Genomic DNA, 21326 nt, shown 5'->3' on the forward strand with positions numbered 1-21326 from the left:
ACATACTTCTTCCAGCAAAGCTGGAACTTCCTCAAACAGAACTGCCAGCTGGGGACCAAATGTTCAAATACCTGAGAATCTTGGGTTTGATTTTCATTCATATCACTATACCCATCCTTCTTTGTCTTCTATATAAAGCTTTATTTCATGAATAAAAGATGGATAATGTATACAGACAAATAAGACTTTGCTCTAACTACCTGGAAGGCATATTTGTCTTTTGAGTATGATACCCACAGCACAGGACAATAAATATATGTAGAGTTAAAAAATGGAGGCTGGAGAGATGGCTCAGAGGTTAAGGGCACTCACTGCTCCTCCAGAGGTCCTGAGTTCAATTCCCAGCAACCACCATGGTGGCTCACAACCATCTATAATGTGATCTGATGCCCTCTTCTGGCCTGCAGGTGTACATGCAGGCAGAGCATTGTATATGTAATAATAAATAAATAAATATTAGAAAAAAAATGGGATGAAACTTTTTTGGTCTCACTTTGAAAAATAATTCACAAATAGCAATCGAAAAAATTTCTGAATAACTTGAAAAACAAAACCAAAAACATTTCAAATGAAGCAGCCCCAGAATATGTCTTAGTATCATTGTTACTGGTTTATTGCACCATCTTTAGGTATCGCTGATGTTAAAAAATAATATCCTAGCCAGGCAGTGGAACACACCTTTAATACCAGTACTCAAGAGGCAGAGACAGGTGGCTCTCTGAGTTTGAGGATAACCTGTTCTATAGAGAGAGTTCCAGGACAGCCAGGGTTACACAGAGAGACTCAATTTGATTTATTACATAGTGTTTAGTTATTTCAAAGTTACACTTTTGTTGTTTTTTTGTTTATTTTGTTTGTTTGGTTGTTTTCTGAGATAGGATCTTGCTATGGAACCCAAACTGGACTACAACTGGGGCTCCTCCTAACTTCTAGTATTGTAAGTATATACCATGATACCTGGATTAAGTGGATTGTTACACAATAAAGTAGTTTTAGGATACAATTATATACTAAATTATAGCAAAATTCAGTATATAAAATATATATTCTTAATAAGCATAAATATGTATACAGTATAAGTTAGACATTTTAAGCATTTTTGTACTAAAATGGAACTCCTTAGAATTCTATTACTTTAAAAAAATAACAAAAAACCAGTCTCTCTCTGTTGTCTAGGTTAGCCTTGAACTTCTAGGTTCTAGTGATTTTCCTCCTACCTAGCTAAGACTATAAGATACAAGTTCAGCCAGGATTGTGTAGGCTTCCTGTTCATGGACTTCAGTTCACTATTTTCAAAGAGAAGTTTGAATAGTAAAAAACAGACCTAACGCAGTGATTGCTAGCCTCATTACCTATTAGCTTCAAAAAACTCTTTCTACCTAAAACCCCCTGGGTTATTTTCCCAGTTTTAAATGCGGTCACAGGTCTAACAGCACTATTCATTATGTGTTTTTCAGATGTATTTTGTTTGTTTGTTTTTTGTTTTTTGTTTTGTTTTTTTAAGACAGGGTTTCTTTGTTTAATGCTCTGCCTATCCTGGAACTCTCTCTTTAGACCAGGTTGGCCTCGAACTCCCAGAGATCCACCTACCTCTGCCTCCCAAGTGCCGGGATTAAAGGTGTGCACCACCATGCCTGGCCTGTATTTTTCAGTTTTCAAGGACAATTTTCAGACCCCAAAATGTGTTCAAATGCTTAAAAGTTACAATTAATATCCTGAGTAAAGGATACTGCATTTTACCTTTGTAAAGATGGCCAGAGGCATGCCATATTGGTCTTCTTCCAAACCAGAAATGAGGCCTGGTATCAGGACCACCTGCCTGGTATTAGCTTGAGGCTGTACAGTAATTGGAGGACTGTCAGAGGGTATGGAGTCTTTTTGATATAAGTTTGTCTGGTCTGACCCTATCTGTTCCCTTTCTTTCAAGTTGGCATCCTCCAAGACACTAGGATCCAAAGTTTCCCAGTCACTTTCTGAAGACTCTGGTGATGGACGGGGTGGGAGTTTCAAATAGCGGCCAGTGTCGCTGGGTTCTTGTCCTGTGTTGTTGTTATCTTCCACTTGAAAGCAAGGCTTCTCTGTCTGGAGGACAGCATCTCCTCCATGGGTTCCAGCCATGACTTTGAAGGCAGTTCCCAAGCTGGTATTTGAGATATCAACAGCAGACTCAGAAGTAAAGTCATCTGCATGGAGATTACTTTCCTGAAGCCCAGCATCTTCAGACATACTCTTTCGTGGTCTATACTGAGAACAGTCACTAAGGCCATGCTCAATCATCCCTAAAATACAAAATATTAAAGAACAGCTTGGTTTATAATATGGAAGAAAATAAGAGATCTATATTCTTTTTTATATAGTGGAAATTTCCTATAAAAAAATTTCAAGAGTTATGTTTGTACCCGTTTTAATGAAAATTTCTAAAAGGAAGCTAGGAAAGCTTGATATGGTAGCACATGAATTAATCCCAGCACTTGGGAGGTAGAGGCAGGCAGATTGGTGAGTTTGAGGCTAGCCTGGTCTACAAATTGAGTTCCAGGACAGCCAGGGCTATACAGAGAAACCTTAACTCGAAAAACAAACAAACAAACAAACAAACAAAAAGGTTGGGGGATGGAACTGACAGATAGGTAAGGTAGGTAAGGGTGCCTGCTGCCAAGCCTACACACCTAAGTTCAAAACTACAACAGACACACACAGAAGGAAGGAACAGTCCCACAGGTTGTCCTCTGACCACTAGTGTGTCATGACTTGCACACAATAAATGTTAAAAATCAAAATAAAATAAGGAAAAAAATTTCCATGCTAAAGGAAAAAAAAATTGACAAAAGAAAAATTAAAACAGAAAATGTTAACCCTAATAAGTTTATTTTTGTATACTTTATTACAAAAAGTCTAAATTCCAATAACATTAAACAAAAATAGCTATGACTATCCTCTTACCTGGAAAAAGGGATAACACAGTCATTAGTGCACCCACCAATCTATTCACTGGAGAAATGTAAAAAAGAACCTGAAATGGATTTAAATGAAATAAAATTAGAAAATTCACACAAAACTGTACTAATATATAAGGAAAGGATTCTTCGCATATGAGTAACACTTAAAAAACAAAACAAAACAAAACAAAATCCATAATTTAAAACAAGAAGAACAACAAAATCAGCTTTCCCACCCACCACAATTCAGGTAAAATTTGCCAATGAGGTCTAGTGATGTTTCAAAGGATAAAAGTGCCTGCCAAACTGGATGACCTGTTTAATCTGGAGAAAAACTACCTTCAAAAGTTGTTCTCTGACCTTTACACATATGCTGTGGTCACTGTGTGAATGCAAACACACACACACACACACACACACACACACACACACACACAATATTCATACTGAATTAACTAGACGTTGGGCCTGGTAAATTTCATGATTTTTAAAAATGTTCAAGTTCTTTATAACAGTGTTTCAATAAATAAAAAATAAATGTAATTTAAAAAGTACTGCCAATAGACACTAAATTACCATGGTAGATTGTTGGGCAACAGACTATTCACAACATGTTAGATTTATTGTTCTACAAATTATTGGTAAAGGTAGTCTGTCACCTTAACCAAATGAACAGTACAGTTGTGTCATATTCTGAGGTCACATTGTCACTGATCTAGCACCTTGATAAAAATGTTTAACTGAAACTAACCACACGATAACAATCACACATTTTAATTGTGTAACACTTGGCTAGATTCTTTTAAAAAGTGCCAATTGCACTCACTCCAACACCACAGATACTAAAATTGGAACTATACAAAGAAGATAAAGCATGGCCCCTTGCAAAGATGATGTGCGAATTCATGAAGCACTTCATATTTTTAAAAAGTGCCCATCATGAGGACTAGAGTTGAGGTTCCAATGCCCAGGTAACATGCTGGGCAGCACCCTTTACAAGCTTGTAATTCCATCTCTGAGGCAGATAGAGCCTAAGGGATTGCTGAGGCTTGCTGGGTTCTTGTATGGCTGAAGAATACAAGTCCCATGTTAAGAGAGATCCTGACTCAAAATGAATAGGCTGGTTGATAGATGAGACTATCCAATACTCTCTGCTAGCCTCAGCATGCAGGCACTGATGCTCATATCTGCATATAAGTGAACATACACCCACACAGACATATATTCATAGATAATTTAAATAGTGTCAATGCCATGAAACTTAAAAAGGGGGAAAGAGGTAGGACTGGGAAGATGGCGCAGTGATTAAGAAAGCACACTCACTATTTTAGCAGAGGAGCTGAGTTAAGTTCCCAACACCCACATCAGGTGACTTACAAATGCTTATAATTCCATCAGGGAATCCAAAGCTCTTCTGGACTCTGAGTGTACTTTTACTCATAAGTATAGATGCTTACATAGAAACACATATAGTCAGCCAATTAAAAATAAAGTAGATCTTTTAAAAATGAATAAAAAATATGAGGTGACAATGATACAATTTGATTTGGAGTTACGTGTGCTACCATTATGCCACGAGGTCTCCTGATAGAATAATTTGAAACTAGAGGGAGCTAGAAATGTAATATAGGATTTTTGAGTCATTCCTAGATGGGAAAGAACAATTGCCTGGACAGTTTATCTGTAATGTTAATAGAGACACTCTTGTTTATTTATCTTTCTATTAAACACACTGAAAGCTCAGCTCCTTACCATTCTTTAAAACTGCAATTTTTATAAAAGATCAAGTACTAGGAGACTGATGGGATAGGCCAGAGATATCAGAGAAATAAATGCAAAGCCTGAAGTGCAACAGAAATAAAATTTACAGTGTGAGTGCCAGGTAGTTACTATGTGGCCCAGGCTGGTCTGAATCCTGCCACAATTCTACTGCCTGAGCCTCTTAAGAGCTGAGGTTACAACCCTGTGATACTATGTCAGGGTTTCTTTTTTATTTTATTTTATTTTAATTTTATAGATGACCAGAATGAAAAAAAATATTTTATATGTGTATGTGTGCCTGCATGTATGTCTGTGAACAATGCGGGTGGCTGGTGCTCACAGAAAGGCTAGAAGAGGACATCAGATACCCTGGTACTAGTTATAGATGGTTAAGAGCTACCACGTGAGTACTCGGAATCAAACCTGGTGACTTTGGAACAACTGTCAGTGCTCTTAACTGCTGAGTCATCACCTCTAGGCCCTATGCCTATGAATCTCTATTTTGTGTTGATATTTGCAGGTGTTCATGCACACATCTAAATGTGTGGAGGCTGGAGTGACACATCAGGTATCTTTGCCAACTGCTTCTCCACCTTATTTTGAGACAAAACTCACACTGAATCTGGAGCTCAAGGACTGGCTAAATGGGTTAGTCAGCAACTCACAGAGATCTTGATCTCTACTTCTCCGGTGCAGAGACTACAGGAGCATTACATGGATGCTGAAGATCTGAACTTCACTTACTGAGCTATTTCTCCAACACCTAATATTCTATTTAAAATAAAAATCCACTCTCCTAAGTCCCCATAATGAAACACTTCCAGTGACAAAAAACAAACAAACAAAAACAAAAGACCCTCTACTTCATATAATGTATTATAATTATAATATTTCTGGACAAACTGAATTAAAAATTTAAGGTTCAGGGGATGGAGAGATGGCTCAGAAGTTTAGACTGCTCTTCCAGAGGACCTGGGTTCAATTCCCAGCACCCACTTGGCGGCTCACAAATGTCAACTCCAAGATATGATACCTTCGCACAGACATACATGCAGACTGAACACCAATGCACATTAAATTTTTAAAAAAGTTAAGGTTGAAAGAAAAAGAAATCCGCTATCAAGGACATTATTATAGCTAGAAGTGGTAATGTATGCTGTACTCCCAGTATTTAGAGGGGGATTATAACTTTTCAAACAGTCTCAGCTACATTAGAGATCCTGTCCAAAAGAGGAAAAAAGAAAGAAAAGGAAATTATAATATCTAGGGAAACTTGAAAATAAACTGTAGATACTGTTATCCAGACTTGTTTTAGTGGATCTGTATTTGCTTATGAAATGGAATCACAGGAACTGGAGAAACGGCTCAATGATTAAGAACACTCACTGCTTTTGCAGATGACAGAGGTTCAGTTCCCAGCATGCACACAGCAGTTCACAACCATATGTATCCATATGTATGTGACTCCAGTTGCAGGGGATCTGATGCCTTCTCTGGCCTCTGAGGGCACCAGGCCCATATGTAGTACATACACACATACAGGCAAAGCATTCATAGTCAGTAGAGAAAAAAGACATTTTAAAACTGGATCACAGCCTTGATAGTTGGGTAACTTTTAATCTAATGTGCCATGAGACATCTTGACAATAAAAAGTAGTTGGCATTTTTTATTGTTTGGAGTTACATGCAACATACAAAACAGTTAGCTAATAATTTATAACTCATTTTAAATGATTCTGTGATGGACTCTTTCAGGTAGTTTTGCATTCAACTCAGATTAATTCTGAAAAAATAAAACCCCAATGGGAGAATGTATTGGGGCAAAGGAACAATTAATTGGTTTAAAGTAATGAACTATAATGAACATCTTGCATGGCTGGTCCCTCAACATCCCTTCTACCTTAGTTATACTAAATACCACTCATAAGGGATATAAAACTGGTTGTACTTCAAGGCTAGCTTCTGATTAGTCTAAACCAGAATTTCAGCAAACTTTTTCACTCAAAGCTACTCAACTCTGCTCCTACAGGGTGAAAACAGCTACAAACAATAAGCAAGTAGTAGGTCTGCCTGTTTTCCCATAAAACTCTTATCATGGGGTCAACAGTTAAGAATACCTGCGGCTCTTGCAAAAGACCTGAGTTCAGTTCCTAGCACCCACTTTAGGTACCGTGTAACCATAACCACAGAGTATCTGATATCCTGTTTTTGCCTTCTGTAGGTACCTGTTTGCACATGCACATACCCACACAAAGACACAAAGACACACATACATGCAAACAACATGTCTTATAAACAGACTTCTGTAAAAGAAAGTGGTCAGCTAGAATTGGCTATGAGGCCTAGCTCATACACCTGAGGGCTACTATGACCACAACACAGAGTGATCTAGAACACAAATTTAAGGCAATTAGTGTAGGCAGACTTCTGTTAACAGTTCTGAATTTAGTGGGCATGTGACCTGATAGGCCCAAATGAATTGAAGGGACAAATTCATATTCAATAGTTTGGGAAGCAGTATTATGTCTAAGGAAGCAAACAGCTAAATTACTGTTGTCAGTTTACTGTATACAAGGGAGATCAGCTCTGAGTAAAACTAGTGGGACAATAATGAGACACCTGGAAGCACCAACTCAACCATCAACCCTGAAGGATGAGTGAACCAACGTACTTCCTTTTCTATTTAAGTTAGTTCAAACTTCTTATGGTGAAAGTGTAATTGAATATACTATCAAACTGCCTCCAAAAAGAGCACACAAGATGAAATGTCTTAATACTTAATTAATTTCCATAATACATAATATGTAAAAATGTAAAAGATAAAACACGTGTTCTTTTTATCCTTCTATATCTCACCTTTTTTTCAAGAAGAATTAGCTTAAACAGGATCAAGACCTGCAGAAAGAAAAAGAAATGCTGTGTTAAAGCAAGAACTCGGGTATATTAATCATTTGCTATTTTCTTTTCTCAAATATAATCATGTTATATGATATTAAATAATTACAGTACTTAAGATACATGAGAAACCATGAACCTGAGCCAAGAAATTAAGCATTACCTATGTCCTCTAAAAATGAGTCATTTAACCTGTAATTGAAATAGTCTTTTTTAAGAAAGGGTAGTATTATTTCTGCTTTAAAGCTGAGATTTGAGGCTGGAAAGTGGCTCAGCTGGTGAACAGAACAGCTGGTGTTCAGAATCCCAGAACCATGTAAGGGAGGTATGGTGGCCCATACTTGCAATCTTAGCACTCAGTAGAGGTAGGAGGACCAGAAATTCAAGGTCACCCTTAGCTACACAGTGAGTTCAAGACTAATCTGAGAAGCATGATTTACAAGGATATTAAATAACGGTTTAGTAAGTGACTAATGTGTGTATGTCCTCAATAACTTATGCTTTAATAATAAAGATCCTCAAGCACCAAAAACCACAACAAAAGAAAAATAGTAACTTATGTAGAAACATGTTCCACTTTCAGGGAAACACATTTCTTTCCACCCATACTAAGTGAAGTTACAAAGACTGCAGAATAAAGAAATCAAAAGCAAACCCTACTGAGCAAGAGGTACTCCCAGACTTTTACCACACAAATACTCCTGATCCTCCAGCTTTGTGTATAGTTAAGAAGCTGTCTCAGAAGAGCAAAACCACAATTATGCCGTCAGCTGATTGGGATGCTGCCCACTGAAGTTGTAGGCAAAGGAACATAAGAACAGCCTCTCCCACTTCAGGACACCACAAGTTGAAGGATATTGATCACACCTTGTGTCGAAAATGAAGGACAAGATCTCGAGGAGACAGACCTACAATGTAAACAGGAGAGCTAAATGTGAAAGGAAGAGAACATTTAAAAGAGCAAATGAGAATATGCACATGTGCAAACATTTACGCAATATCGGGTGAAATACATATAACTCAGAAAGAGCACTATCTAATAGACTCTTTCCCAAAGATGAAAATGTTTAAAATATGCCTTGTTAGGCACATTAGTCATGTAGTCACTGAGCACTTCAAATATGGCTTTTAAATTTTTTTAGCTGTGATATAATACACTTATATCTATACACAATTAGTGGACACAGTTTTAGATACTGGGTCTAACGCTTCTTCTATTCTACACATAGAAACCACATGTTTACATATCAGAAAGCTCATACCATAGCGGCAGTCAGCCATCTAAATGTGACTTCTGGCCGCTTCATTACATATACTATTATTTCTGAATCACAGTGTTTTCCAATCACCACAGTAAAGGAGAAAACTTTCTAAGACTGTACTAGTAAACCACAACTTGGCTACCTTACATTGAAATGGAAACCCAGGAAACACAAATCACCACATCATTACAACTTTTTATCATAAAAGAGTATTTATTGACTTTCACAGCTAACAATGGATTTTTTTTTTGAGTTTTCAAAATAGTGTACATTTAACAATTCCCCAAGTTGAAGAATCTCAGTTAAGAGCTAAACAGTATCCTGTCCTCCTTTTTTTTCTGTTGGGAATTGAACAGATCAGCATTAATGGACAGAAGGCTAGTATTTTCTAAAGAGCTGACACTCACCTGGGAAATACCTGTAAATATCACTACCAGTATAAAATAATGATCCATCTCAGTATGAATGCTGGCTAAGAGGGTATTTAGGAAAGCAGCAAACTTAACAGCTTAGAGCCCATACAAAAACTGTGTGAACATTTAAGTATTCAATGAATTGCACATAGGCTTAACAGTTCTGATCATGAAGAGTTACACGCAACTCAGTTTCAGCAACAGACAACTTGAGGACATAGCCTCTGACCTGCAAGTTACTTACCAAGATACACCTGCGATCCTTCTAATGAGGCCCCTCCCAAGGAACTGTTCATATGCTCATAGAGCTCCTGTGGAATGCAGACCGAGTTCAGAACCTTTCACTGTCACTTTAGACACTAAGCTCCCAGAAATACAATGATCAGAAAAGGGCTATGTAGATTATTCTGGCACCAATGAAAGTAAGCAACCATGGTGTCTGAAACCTGCTAGTTCCCAGCACTCAACTCACTGCCTCTCTTGTAGACATGAACAATATCAGGAGAGTATCTAAGCAAACTGCACAAAAAGCTATTCAGGATATTCAGTCTTTTTCGCTCCATTTCAGAGCTTTAACAGTGGTACCCCAAGTAATACTGTAACCTTGCCTCTAAATTTATCCCTGATTGGCTAAATAAAAGGTCTACACACCAGGGCAGGGCAGAAATAAATTAGCCAAGGTTCCAGGGACAGGTATGGGAAAAGGGGAAGTGGGACAGCCATAGGTTAGCATGGAGAGAACCACATGGCTGGAAGAAATTTACTCTTATAGGGGCAAAATTAATGCCATATCTTACATGTAATTTATGTTCTGCATTTAATACCATGCTCTGTATGATAACTTGTCTCCAGGTGACTTTACTTCTTCCTGCGTTCCGGGAATGACCACACACTGCCATAAACTAGACCTGCTAGCAGTTTGCAGAATCTCCACTGGAGCAATTAGCTGAGATAAAACAATTTCCCTGGAGACTCAGTCTCCACCCAACCTGCCTTAGGAAACTGTGAAGTTTCCACAGCCTCACCTATCCTACCCCTCCAGGAACTGTGACCAAAATCTGCCCAGCCTAAGAATATAAAAACCCTAAAATTCTTCTGTTCGGGGTCGCTTGACTCCTGTGTGCAGGTGGACCCCAGCGTGCTGGAACAATAAACCTCTAGCTTTTGCATCTACCCAGTCTCTGTCTCTCTCATTTGATGCTTGCCGGAATAGACTCTCCTGATGACAGTCTTACACTCTGAGGTGGTGTTGGACAAAAACAGCTCAAACAGAAAGCATGTGCAGTATTTATGGGACTACTGGATGGGACGCAGCCCAGATAGGAATGAGTAAAGCAAATGGCATAGGATGTGGAGCTGAGAGCTAACATGGTAGCTTAGGGGGTAATATTTGCCCAGCCCTAGGTGAAATAAGGCATACTTAAAATTCTATCAAGTGTCTGTGTCTTTTATTAACATGGTAGCAGGTTAATAATAACCGCTGTAATAATTATAGGGATTTAGTAATAAACTTTAATAGCCAATTTTTATTTTCTACAACAAGCTACCATCTGCCAAACACATCTGTACAGAAATTAGTTACCTTTAGAATGGAAATTTGGGAAAAATCTTTTTCTTCAAAATATGCATGTGTAATGAGTTGAAGTTTTGCTTGAAGTAAGCCATAAAGAGGCTAAAGAAAAAGAGAAATCATCATTAGGTTGATCATAGTAAAGAAGAGCAACAAACAAATCCATATAGGTTTTAATTTGAAGATATTAGGGAAGAGAGTTAGTAACTACCAAGTGCAGGGCCCACATTCAGAACCAGAGGCTGTGATAGCGCCTATCCTCACTCTTTGGCAGCAAGTGGAAGCTATTTTGGCAAGACTGTGAGTCAGGCCCAGACTCTGGGCCCAGCGCCACCTTTCAGCTGCTTAATTAAGGGCCCTTAACCTTTCCATACCTCCTCAGCAGGCTGACCCTGTACACAAAATGTTCAACTTCTATGGCTGTGTTAAGGACTAAATAATAGATAAAGAGCTTAACAGTCTTTGACACATAGCAAGAATGTCAAGAGCTAGTGGATTTCATTCTGTTGTGGTAACATTTAATCATCCTTAAATGGTGTGGTTCTTACCCGAAGCTGAACACTCATGATTTGATTTAAAACTCACATCCTCTCCTGTTTTCTCTGGAGGGTGAGAGTATCTAGTCTATGCTCTATACCGTATTATTTTGTATACTTGAATAAAGCGATTCCTTATTTCTTCTACCCAAGATGGATCATATCCACCCTTTTATTTACATTTTTGAGACATTTTCTCATTTATGTGTCAACTAACTCATCAATTAGTTGAATGCAACTAATTAATACTAAACTAGTCCTCATCCTTGTGAATATGATAATTATTCATTAAGTACAGCATCATTACATTTTTATATCCATTATAATACACTATGAACAACTGGGTTTTTCTGATTAAGTAAGCTGTTCTCAATCCTCAGTTTGTTTTAGATATAGACAAAACTGGATTTTTACCCTATTTTTATCTTTAGTAGTATCACATATGAGAATTAGATATTGATACTTTAAACTATATCTGTTTGTAAAATGAGACTAGCAAAAATATCTCAACATTGATAGGAAAATAAAAATGACAATGCTATATAAAATTAAGAATTAATACCTGAGCTGGGTGAGGTAGTGCACACCTAAAATCTCAGGACAGCCAAGGCTACACAGAGAAACCCTGTTTTAGGGGGCAAGGTAGGTAGAGTTTGCCCTGGCATAGTGGCACATGCCTTTATTCCCAGCAGGAAGCCTCTCATCAGGTTATGTACTTACACATGTGATATTATTCTGGTTAACTGGCCTTGTATACAAATTAACTGAGGTATATTATTCAGGCTATCCTTCTAAAAATGTGTGCTATTATTATAAATTATGATTAGAGTTATTATGATATATGATATGATATGACATGACATGACATGACGGTACATACGAGGCAGAGGCAGGTGGATTAAGGAGCTCTGTGAGTTCAAGGCCTGCCAGAGGAACAATTGTGAGACCCTGTTTGCCTATGCAAGAAGAAAATGTATATTATATATTATTAAAAATTATTACTATTCAAAGTTTCTCTCTACCATTTCTCCATTCTCTTTTCCTCTTCTTTCTCCTCTTGTTCTTTTTGGCTATAATATCCCAAGTAAATGCTATCTTGCAAATCTTGACTTACATTCTATAAAGCTTTTTGTTTGTTTTGAGACAGGGTCACGTTATGTAACTCTGGTTGCCTGAAATCATTATACAGATCAGAGAGCACTTAAACTCAAAGAGATCTGCTTGCCTCTGTTTCAAATACTGACATTCAAAGTGTGTGCCACCATATCTGGATATACATATAGCATTTAAACAGCCTGTGGATAAGGTAATTAGATAAGTACCCAAGAAATAATCAGACGAAACCTACATATATCTGGTAATTGGATCAGTAAAACATTCTCAATTTTTGTTTGGAACAACTATTGAATGGCTAAGATAATAATCATAAAATATAGATAATATGATACTGATATAGACTATTCCCTACAATGAAGATTTGGGGGAAAGGGACTAAATTTTACTGTAGAATTAGGCATTTGATACAAAGAAGTCACTATCTCATTCATTATCATGGACATGAAATATTGTAAATTATTCAATTGAGGCTACAAAACCAAAAACATGACTGTATTTTGTATTTTCCTTCCTTCCCCTCTGACCTCTCACCCCAATTCTTCCTTCATGGTGCTGGGGATCAATACTAGGACTTGCATATGATAAATGCCCTAGTCACTTGTTTTCTTTTTAAAAAGCAAATAAAAATAAGTGTGATCATACAAACATGTAATTCTAGAAGTGGAAGCAGAAGGATCAGGACTTCAAGATCTTAGCTTATATAAAAAGTTCCAGGCCAAACTGGGCCATACGAGACCCTGTCTTTAAAACAAAATGATGTTAAAATAGGGCCATGGCATTGGTCCAGCTGATACAGGTACTTGTAACTTGATTCAACCACGATGATCTGAGTTTGATCCCTGGAACCTGCACAAAGGCAGAGGGAGAAAAGTGACCCCCCAACAAAGTTGTTCTCTGACTTCCATCTGTGCACTGTGGCATGTACTCCTCTCCCCATTCTAACAGTACAATTTAAAAAATAAAATACATATATAAATGTGTAATTGTTAATGTCAACTTGAAAACTACGCACCAAGAAGAAACACAAGTCTAAAATATTGTTTTAGTACAGTTTTACCATGTCACTGGCTTTTTCAAACATTCTGAAATGTAAAGTACATAGCAAGGCTAAATTTATTCACTGCAATAGTCATGAATTTCTATATATCAATAAAACTGGAGCAACTGTGATATATTTAAGTTATTAAAATAGCACTTACGCAAGGTTTTGGGAACAAGCAAAAATAGATAAATAAAATATAACAGCTACATCATTTGGGTCAAATGTCAACTTTCTCATCTTAGAGTCTTCAGTGAGTTCAAATGAGAGCAAACTGCTGGAAGCAGAGGACACGAGCGCCTATCAGGAAGCCCCTGACCAATGCTAGCAAGTCTTTGTTCTCACACAGTTCATACTGTAAAAAGGTTCAGCCTTGAATGTTTATGTGGAAGTAAGTTACTAGGTCTCTTACCAGCTTGCTCAAGACACAGACACTTTTCTGAACAGTCTCTCTGGTGATGTCGGCTTGCCTTACTTTTAATGCCTAGTATGAGCAAAGAGTTATTTATTAGAAATACATCATGGCAGGATTTACAAAAGAGTTTTCTATATGAACATAACAAATAAAAATAAGTCTTGCATTCCGTTAAATTAAAGAACATCACAGTGAACCTCAGATATGCTAGTTGAACCAGTACCTAGCAGCCTTGCACTGAGTGTCAGAGGCTAGACACTAGGTAGGACAGTGAAGGGACAGTTCCTGCACTGAGTGTCAGAGGCTAGACACTAGGTAGGACAGTGAAGGGACAGTTCCTGCACTGAGCGTCAGAGGCTAGACACTAGGTAGAACAGTGAAGGGACAGTTCCTGCACTGAGTGTCAGAGGCTAGACACTAGGTAGGACAGTGAAGGGACAGTTCCTGCACTGAGCGTCAGAGGCTAGACACTAGGTAGAACAGTGAAGGGACAGTTCCTGCACTGAGTGTCAGAGGCTAGACACTAGGTAGGACAGTGAAGGGACATTTCCTGCACTGAGTGTCAGAGGCTAGACACTAGGTAGGACAGTGAAGGGACAGTTCCTGCTCTCCCACAGTCTACAGGCTGATACAAAGCACTCTATGTACAAGGCACACACCAGACTAACCATCAGTGAGACCCAACCAACAAAAACTGACTGGATTAAAAAACAATTCTGCTGTCTCCTAAAAAACATACCTGTAAGACATCCAAAAACTGAGAGTCACAAGGATAGAAATCAATCTACCAAACAAATGGGCGTCTTCAAAAAACTAATATTGGTAGATTCATAGATGTTAAAGTAGACTTTAAAACTAGTCAGGAGAGACAAAGAAGGCCACCACAAATGTTTGTTAGGCACTGATGAGCAATAAATTCAACTCTGGATGTATTTCCTATTTTCATTAGTAATGCTACTGAAAATGCTGTAAAATTTTTTGTACATTTCTATACATTTAACTACTGCTACTGAATTTAATTTTTACTGTGATTTTTAATTTTATTTTGTTTTTATTATTTATTTTTTTACTGTGATTTTTATGCCTTCTATCTTTCGTTAGTTCTCATATGTAAATTTAAATTTGCTAATAAAATAATGCATGACAAAAAACAAACAAATCATAACAAATGCTGGTTCTTATATTGAAGAATAAGAATCCTTACTAACTGGTAGTAAAGGTGCAGATTGTTAGAGCCTTTATAGAAATCAGTATGGAAGTTCCTCAAAAATCTAAAAACTAGGACCTGAAACAATGGCTCAGCAGTTAGGAAGGCACACTGCTTCAGCAGAGGACCCCAGTTCTGTTTCCAGAACCCACATCAGGTGGCTCACATTGACCTATCACTCTAGTTCTATGGGACTCCACACACTCTCTTCGCCTCCCAGGCACACATGTACCACATGAGAGGTGAAGACTGTGATTCCCCAAATGACCAACACCTAAGAATGGCTTTGAGGAGCTTTTCCTGATATTGCTCATCACCAAATACCATACCTTGGCTTCAATTTGTCGATAGCAAGAGATACCATATACTGTGGCTCCATTTCCATTTCTGGGTGGCAAGTGAAAAAACACAGTATCTAAGAGATAGATACACAGAAAAATATAAATAGTGATGTTAATTACTCACTACTGAACAATCAAATGTGAAGTCTTAATGTAGTCATTAACACAAAAATGATGACATCCAGGAACCATGTGATACTTATTTCTAGCATCAGACTTTTTCCAGTCCTTAAAGCACATGTCTGTCACAGAACCTAAGAATGTCAAAGATAACAGGTCAAATAGACTGTACAATTATAGAAATATACAAGGGACTGTTCCAGCTAAAGGAAAGTCAAGTCATAGAAACTGATGGCAACATGCAAATCTTGAGTGGATTCAAACAATTTTGGGAAAAAGTGGGGAAATTTGAACATGGACTGGATGTGATATGATATTATGGAACAACTGTTAAATCTTTTAGCTGTGATAATACAACCAGATGCCGGGGAATATTCTTAGAGGGTGCATGTACTTAACTATTTAGAAGACAAACGTCTGTTATAATTCCAAATGACCTTTAAAATAAAAAGTAGTCAAAACTGAACATACACATGAACATAAAAGAAACTTGCAAAATATTCCATATAATCTTAATTTAACTTTTCCACCAGGTTGAAAGCATCCATAATAAAAAAAAGTTAGGAAGAAACATATTTCTGAGGTTATAAATCCTGTAATAAAACCTATTTTAAGCTTCATGGTAATATTTGATTTATTTTATAAGGGAAATATTAAATAATGAATTAGGAAAACAAGTAGCAAATTGTGTTTGACCTGGTTTAATCAAAGTAAAATAGTCCTTCATTAAGTGTGGCAAAGCACTCTCATATGGTGGGAGAAGACTCAGTGAAAATATCACCAGCTCTTCTCTGAAGACACAAACACTCTCATGTAAGCAGGCACCTCCGCAAGTACAGCGTGTAGCCACGGCTACAGAGTCAGAGAGACAATCTCAACTGTAACCAGGCATTGTAGGACTAGAGGATGACCTTATAAGTCTGAAACTATAGTTTTCCAATCCATGTGTAGTTAGTGCAGGCAACTCTTCATTTCTGCCGCTGAGTAGAGTCTCAAGCGTGACATAATTGAAGGCATGCCCCCATGGCAGCTGTCCTGCTCTGGCTATGCTTGGGAGATCTGGGCAGGAGGGGAGCCAAGGGGTCACTGATCATGGAAATAGGCCCAGCACTCCCTGAAGCTTCTCTTATGCAGGCCTCACCTCCAAACACCACACAGACATCTTATAAATAATCACAAAGGTCCAAAGGCTTTCAGTTACCAAAGTAGTCAAGACTGTTCTTGAAAGAATTCCAAAATTGCACCTCGTAATTGGTCTACTATTTGACAACATACCTTCCTGATAGTTATGTGCCCCATCTGGTAAGGCAAGGAAAGGCAAATACTTCCATTCCTCAGGTAAGGTGTGGCTGTCATGTCCATCTCCTGGAATCAGTGGTGGGTAAGAGAATTCAACCTAAAATGGAAAAGAATGTTAGCCAAATGGCATCAAAGGAAGGATTTTATGCTGATAAAAAACAGCAATTCTCTTGAGTCCCGAATGACGCCATCAGCAAACTCATGCGCAGAAGTGGAGAAAGATAGGAAGGTTTATAGACAACTCCAGCTGCTTTAAAGGGTCTAACTGTAACTCAGAGAGATGTCTACTCATAAGCATGCTTAAGTAGAGGTTAGACGCTACATATACTCAAGAATTCTGTTAAGAGAAATTAAGGCTATGCTAGGATGACTTGGGTTCACAGTGTTTGTAACAGTTTTTATGGGAAAATGTGGTCCACACTTTAAATAGCTGTAAATAACTTTGGAAACACAACTCTTTCATAAACTGCAACCTGCCTGCTTTATGTTGGCAGTTTTAGAATTCTTGTTTCCTGGTGGTACAGTTATTACCAATAGATATTTGTACTTGAAAATTAGTTGAATTTGCTAATCAATTTCAAACCAGTTTACCTCCTTTCTACATGGACACACACAATTTTAATAGCTACATGGTACTATTTGTTTGTTTAGTCAATCCTCTTGTTATTTTAGGTTTAGAATAGAATCCTGAAACAGATGGTAAAGCCATAAGCTATGGATCTGATAGGTGAGGTGGTTTTAAGCATTTTCTATGCAGCTACAATTAGCAGAACCTTAACTTTACATGAGGTGAAACATCTAGAGCAAACTTAGGAAGGTGGAAATCCAAATTCCTGGACGGTGTACCAGGGGGCCTTTCTTGGAGCTGGGAGTTGATTGAACTTCTCATCACACTGGGCAGCGGACCCATCCATCACACCAGCTAAGAAAACAAGAGTACCTGACTGAGCTCAGCTACATATTATGGGATGCTAAGAGTGTTCTTAATCTCTGGGATGTGTTTCCTCACTACAAAAAGGAACTTCCTTTGCTGTATCCCTAGAAGAATTAAAAGAGTAAAAGTATATAAAAACAGTACAGTGTTTAATACTAATCATATATGTGTATGTTATATGATATATATGTATGTTATATATAGTAAGCATTCAAAGGAGTGAAAAGTAGTGAAGAAACATTCAGCAGATAAACGAGCTATTGTTATCAAATAAAAATACTACTGGTTCCTACAAAGATACTAAAACCCTTGGAACTTCTGAGTCATAACTTATTTGCAATAGGTCTTAATACATCCGAGCTTATTTTAAAGCTATCTTTAGGATAAGGGCTGGTTACCAGAAAGACCATGCCTTGATGGCCAATGTGTTAATCAATCGCGCCTATGTAATGACACCTTTAAATCCCTTATCAGTGGGGTTAGGAGAGCTCCTGAGTTGCTAAGTAGATGAAGATGCAGGGAGGGATGAATGTTCCCTGTCTATTGGTCATACTCTGTTTTATGTACCACTCTCTTCACCTAGCTATCCTAGAGTTGAGGGTTGTTGGGAAAGTTGAACAGAAGTTCAGGTGGCCTGGAACCTTGGCCCCTGTAACTGACATTTCTAGTAAGTCTTATGTTTTTGTTTTTAAAATATTATTTGTTCACTTTACGTCCTGATTGAGCCTCCCTTCTCTCCTTCCAGTCCTACCCCCTGCACACCCCTCTCCTGATCCTCCCCTCTCACACTCCTCAGAAAAGGGGGAGGTCCCCCATGGGTGCCAACCCACTATGGAACGTTAAGTCCCTACAGGACTAGGTGCATCCTCTCCCACTGAAGCCAGACAAGGCAGCCCAGTTAGGGGAAGGGGTTCCAAAGGGAGGCATCTGAGTCAGATAGGGCCACCCCACCAGTTGTTGGGGGGTTTGCATGAAGACCAAGGTGCTACAGATGTGCAGGGGGCCTGGGACCAGTCCATGTATGATCTTTGGTTGGTGGTCCAGTTTCTGTAAGATCCCACGGGCCAGGGTTGGTTGACTCTGTAGGTTTTCTTGTGATGTCCTTGACCCCTCCGGCTTCCTCAATCATTCCCCCAACTCTTGCACAGAACTCCCTGAGCTCTGTCTAATGTTTGGCTGTGGGTCTCTGCATCTGTTTCCATCGGGTGCTGGGTAAAGCCTCCCAGAGGAGTTGTGCTAGGCTGCTCTCTATAAGCATAGCAGAGTAACATTAATAGTATCAGGGACTGGTTCTCTTTCATGGCACTGGTCTCAAGTAGGGCCAGTGTTTAGTTGGCTATTCCCTCAATTGCTGCTCCATCTTTGTCCCTGCACATTTTATAGGCAGGATATATTTTGGGTCAAAGGTTTTGTAGTGGATTGGTGTCTTTATCCCTCTACCGGAAGTCCTGTCTGGTTTACAAGATGTGGCCACTTCAGGCTCCAGATTCCCTGCTACTAGGAAGAAGTCTCAACTAGGGTGACCCCCACAGACTTCCGGGGGCCTCCCCTATTCCATGTTTCTGGCAAACCCTAGAGATGCCTCCAGTTCCAACTTGCATTCTCTCACCCAGTGCCCTGCCTCCTTACTCTAATCCGTACCCCTGACCCCTCCCCATCCCTTCTCCTGCCCCACCTCCAATGCCTATTTTATTTTCCCTTTCTGAGTGAAATTTAGCATCCTCCCTTTGGCCTCCTTGTAACTTAGCTTCTTTGGATCTGTGGGCTGTGGTACGATTATCCTGTACTTTATAGCTAATATCCACTTATAAGTGAGTACATAACATGCATGTCTTTTTGGACCTCGGTTACCTCACTCAGGATGATTTTTTTTTCTAGTTCCATCCATTTCCTGAAAATTTCAAGACTTCTTTGTTTTGAATAGCTGAGTAGTATTTCACTATGTAAATATACCACATTTTCTTTATCCATTCTTCAGTTGAAGGACATCTAGATAATAATAAGTCTTATGGAATCAAGCCCTTCAACTATGGGGTTTGATGTAAACTCAAGGTAGTTAATAATAAGTCTTAAGAACAGGTAAGAATCTGAGATCAAACATATACAATAAGCTTCCAAAGATTAAAAAAAAACACTGATTATGATCTACTAGTAAGTATTAGAAGTTTATGGATCAAAATCTAAGTGAAATTTAGGGATCAAAAGATAGGATAAGGCACTAACACATCCGAGTGTGAAGGAGATATTTAATATCCCCCTAAAGGATAAAGCTAAGCCAAGAAACTTTCACATATCTCTCTTTAAATAACCAATCTGTGTGGCAGAACTACCCTGATTCCAATTATTTTACAAATTTATAATGAAGTGGTAATGGCAAGAAAGAAGACAACACTGGCTGACTTTTAAACAGTGGAAACAATAGTGATGCTCTAAATCACAAGGAATAATTTTTTCCTTCTTACTTTACGTGTACAGGTGTTTTGCCTGCATGTACGTAAGTACACCATGTGGGTCCCTTTTTCTAGTGGTCACAAAAGAAACAGGAGGTGGGGCTCAAAGCTGAGCACAAGGGAGGGATCCATCCTCAGTGGCCTCCAAGACTGTTAATTCCTATCTAGCTACCTAACAGGAAACATCTCAACTGCCACTCCTTAGGGTTTAAAATAATAAATGAAAAGGTGAAGGCTATGTTGAGGCCCATTAAGGGAAAGCTACTTTCTCTGGGTCAAAATAATGGAATCTAAATTATGCCTCTGGTCCTAGGTGGAGACATGGCACTCTGATATGCTCCAAAATTAGAACATTATATACTATTGTCTCTTAAGAATTAATCCAGAACCAGTGAAATGGCTCCACAGGCAATGGTACCTGCAGCCAATCCTGAAAACTTAATTTCAATCCCTGAAGTTCATGTAGTGGAAGGAGAGACCTGACTCCCCAAGCAGTCTTCTAACCTTCGCTTGTGTGCCTGGTCTGTCAATCACCTGGCCAGAAGACTGTTCCTTAGAACACCTGGTTCACCTGAAGGCATGCTATGGAGATGGGAAAAATGATCCCCTTAATGAGATCATGGACTCATCTCCCAGAAGCCCCATTGCAAAGCAGCTTACAGCCCTTCCATCAAGCAGCACTAATAAGTCGGCCAGCTTTTCTGAGTTCTAACCCGATCGGTGTAACTTTTCCTTTTCTACCTTTCTACTTCCTCCTTGGATACAGTATAAAACCCTAAGCACACCTGCTCAGACTCTCTGGGCCTTTTCACTTTCTATGCAGACTCCTCCCCTCCCATTTATAGCTGTTTGCTGACTGCCAGAGCTGAACCATCCTGGTTTCTTGGACTTTAGTTCCAAAGGCAGGGCTTTCAGGACTTTCAGGACCTATAAAATGGCTCAGAGGATCAAAGGCATCAAACCTATGACCTGGGTTTAAATCTCCAGGACCCCCCCAACAGGGCAGGGAGAGAACTATTTCCAAGTTGTTTC

At 38.6% G+C, this 21326-nt stretch overlaps 1 protein-coding gene across 3 annotated transcripts in view; it reads right to left on the reverse strand.

Annotated features, from left to right (window-relative positions):
• The window catches only part of AVL9 (AVL9 cell migration associated), a 51485-nt gene that overhangs the window by 24595 nt on the left and 5564 nt on the right, over positions 1-21326 (reverse strand). For all 3 annotated transcript variants that reach the window (XM_084786997.1, XM_084786995.1, XM_084786996.1), the window contains exons 2-10: positions 16887-17007; positions 15480-15565; positions 13941-14012; positions 10850-10939; positions 9512-9578; positions 8460-8500; positions 7554-7592; positions 2941-3010; positions 1741-2279 (exon numbers count right to left, since the gene is read on the reverse strand). In XM_084786997.1, the coding sequence (XP_084643123.1) occupies positions 1741-2279; positions 2941-3010; positions 7554-7592; positions 8460-8500; positions 9512-9578; positions 10850-10939; positions 13941-14012; positions 15480-15565; positions 16887-17007 (1125 nt within the window). The remainder of the gene's footprint in view (positions 1-1740; positions 2280-2940; positions 3011-7553; positions 7593-8459; positions 8501-9511; positions 9579-10849; positions 10940-13940; positions 14013-15479; positions 15566-16886; positions 17008-21326) is intronic.

This window comes from Acomys minous, assembly GCF_964271855.1.
Source record: "Acomys minous genome assembly, chromosome: 6".
NCBI lineage: Eukaryota > Metazoa > Chordata > Mammalia > Rodentia > Muridae > Acomys > Acomys minous.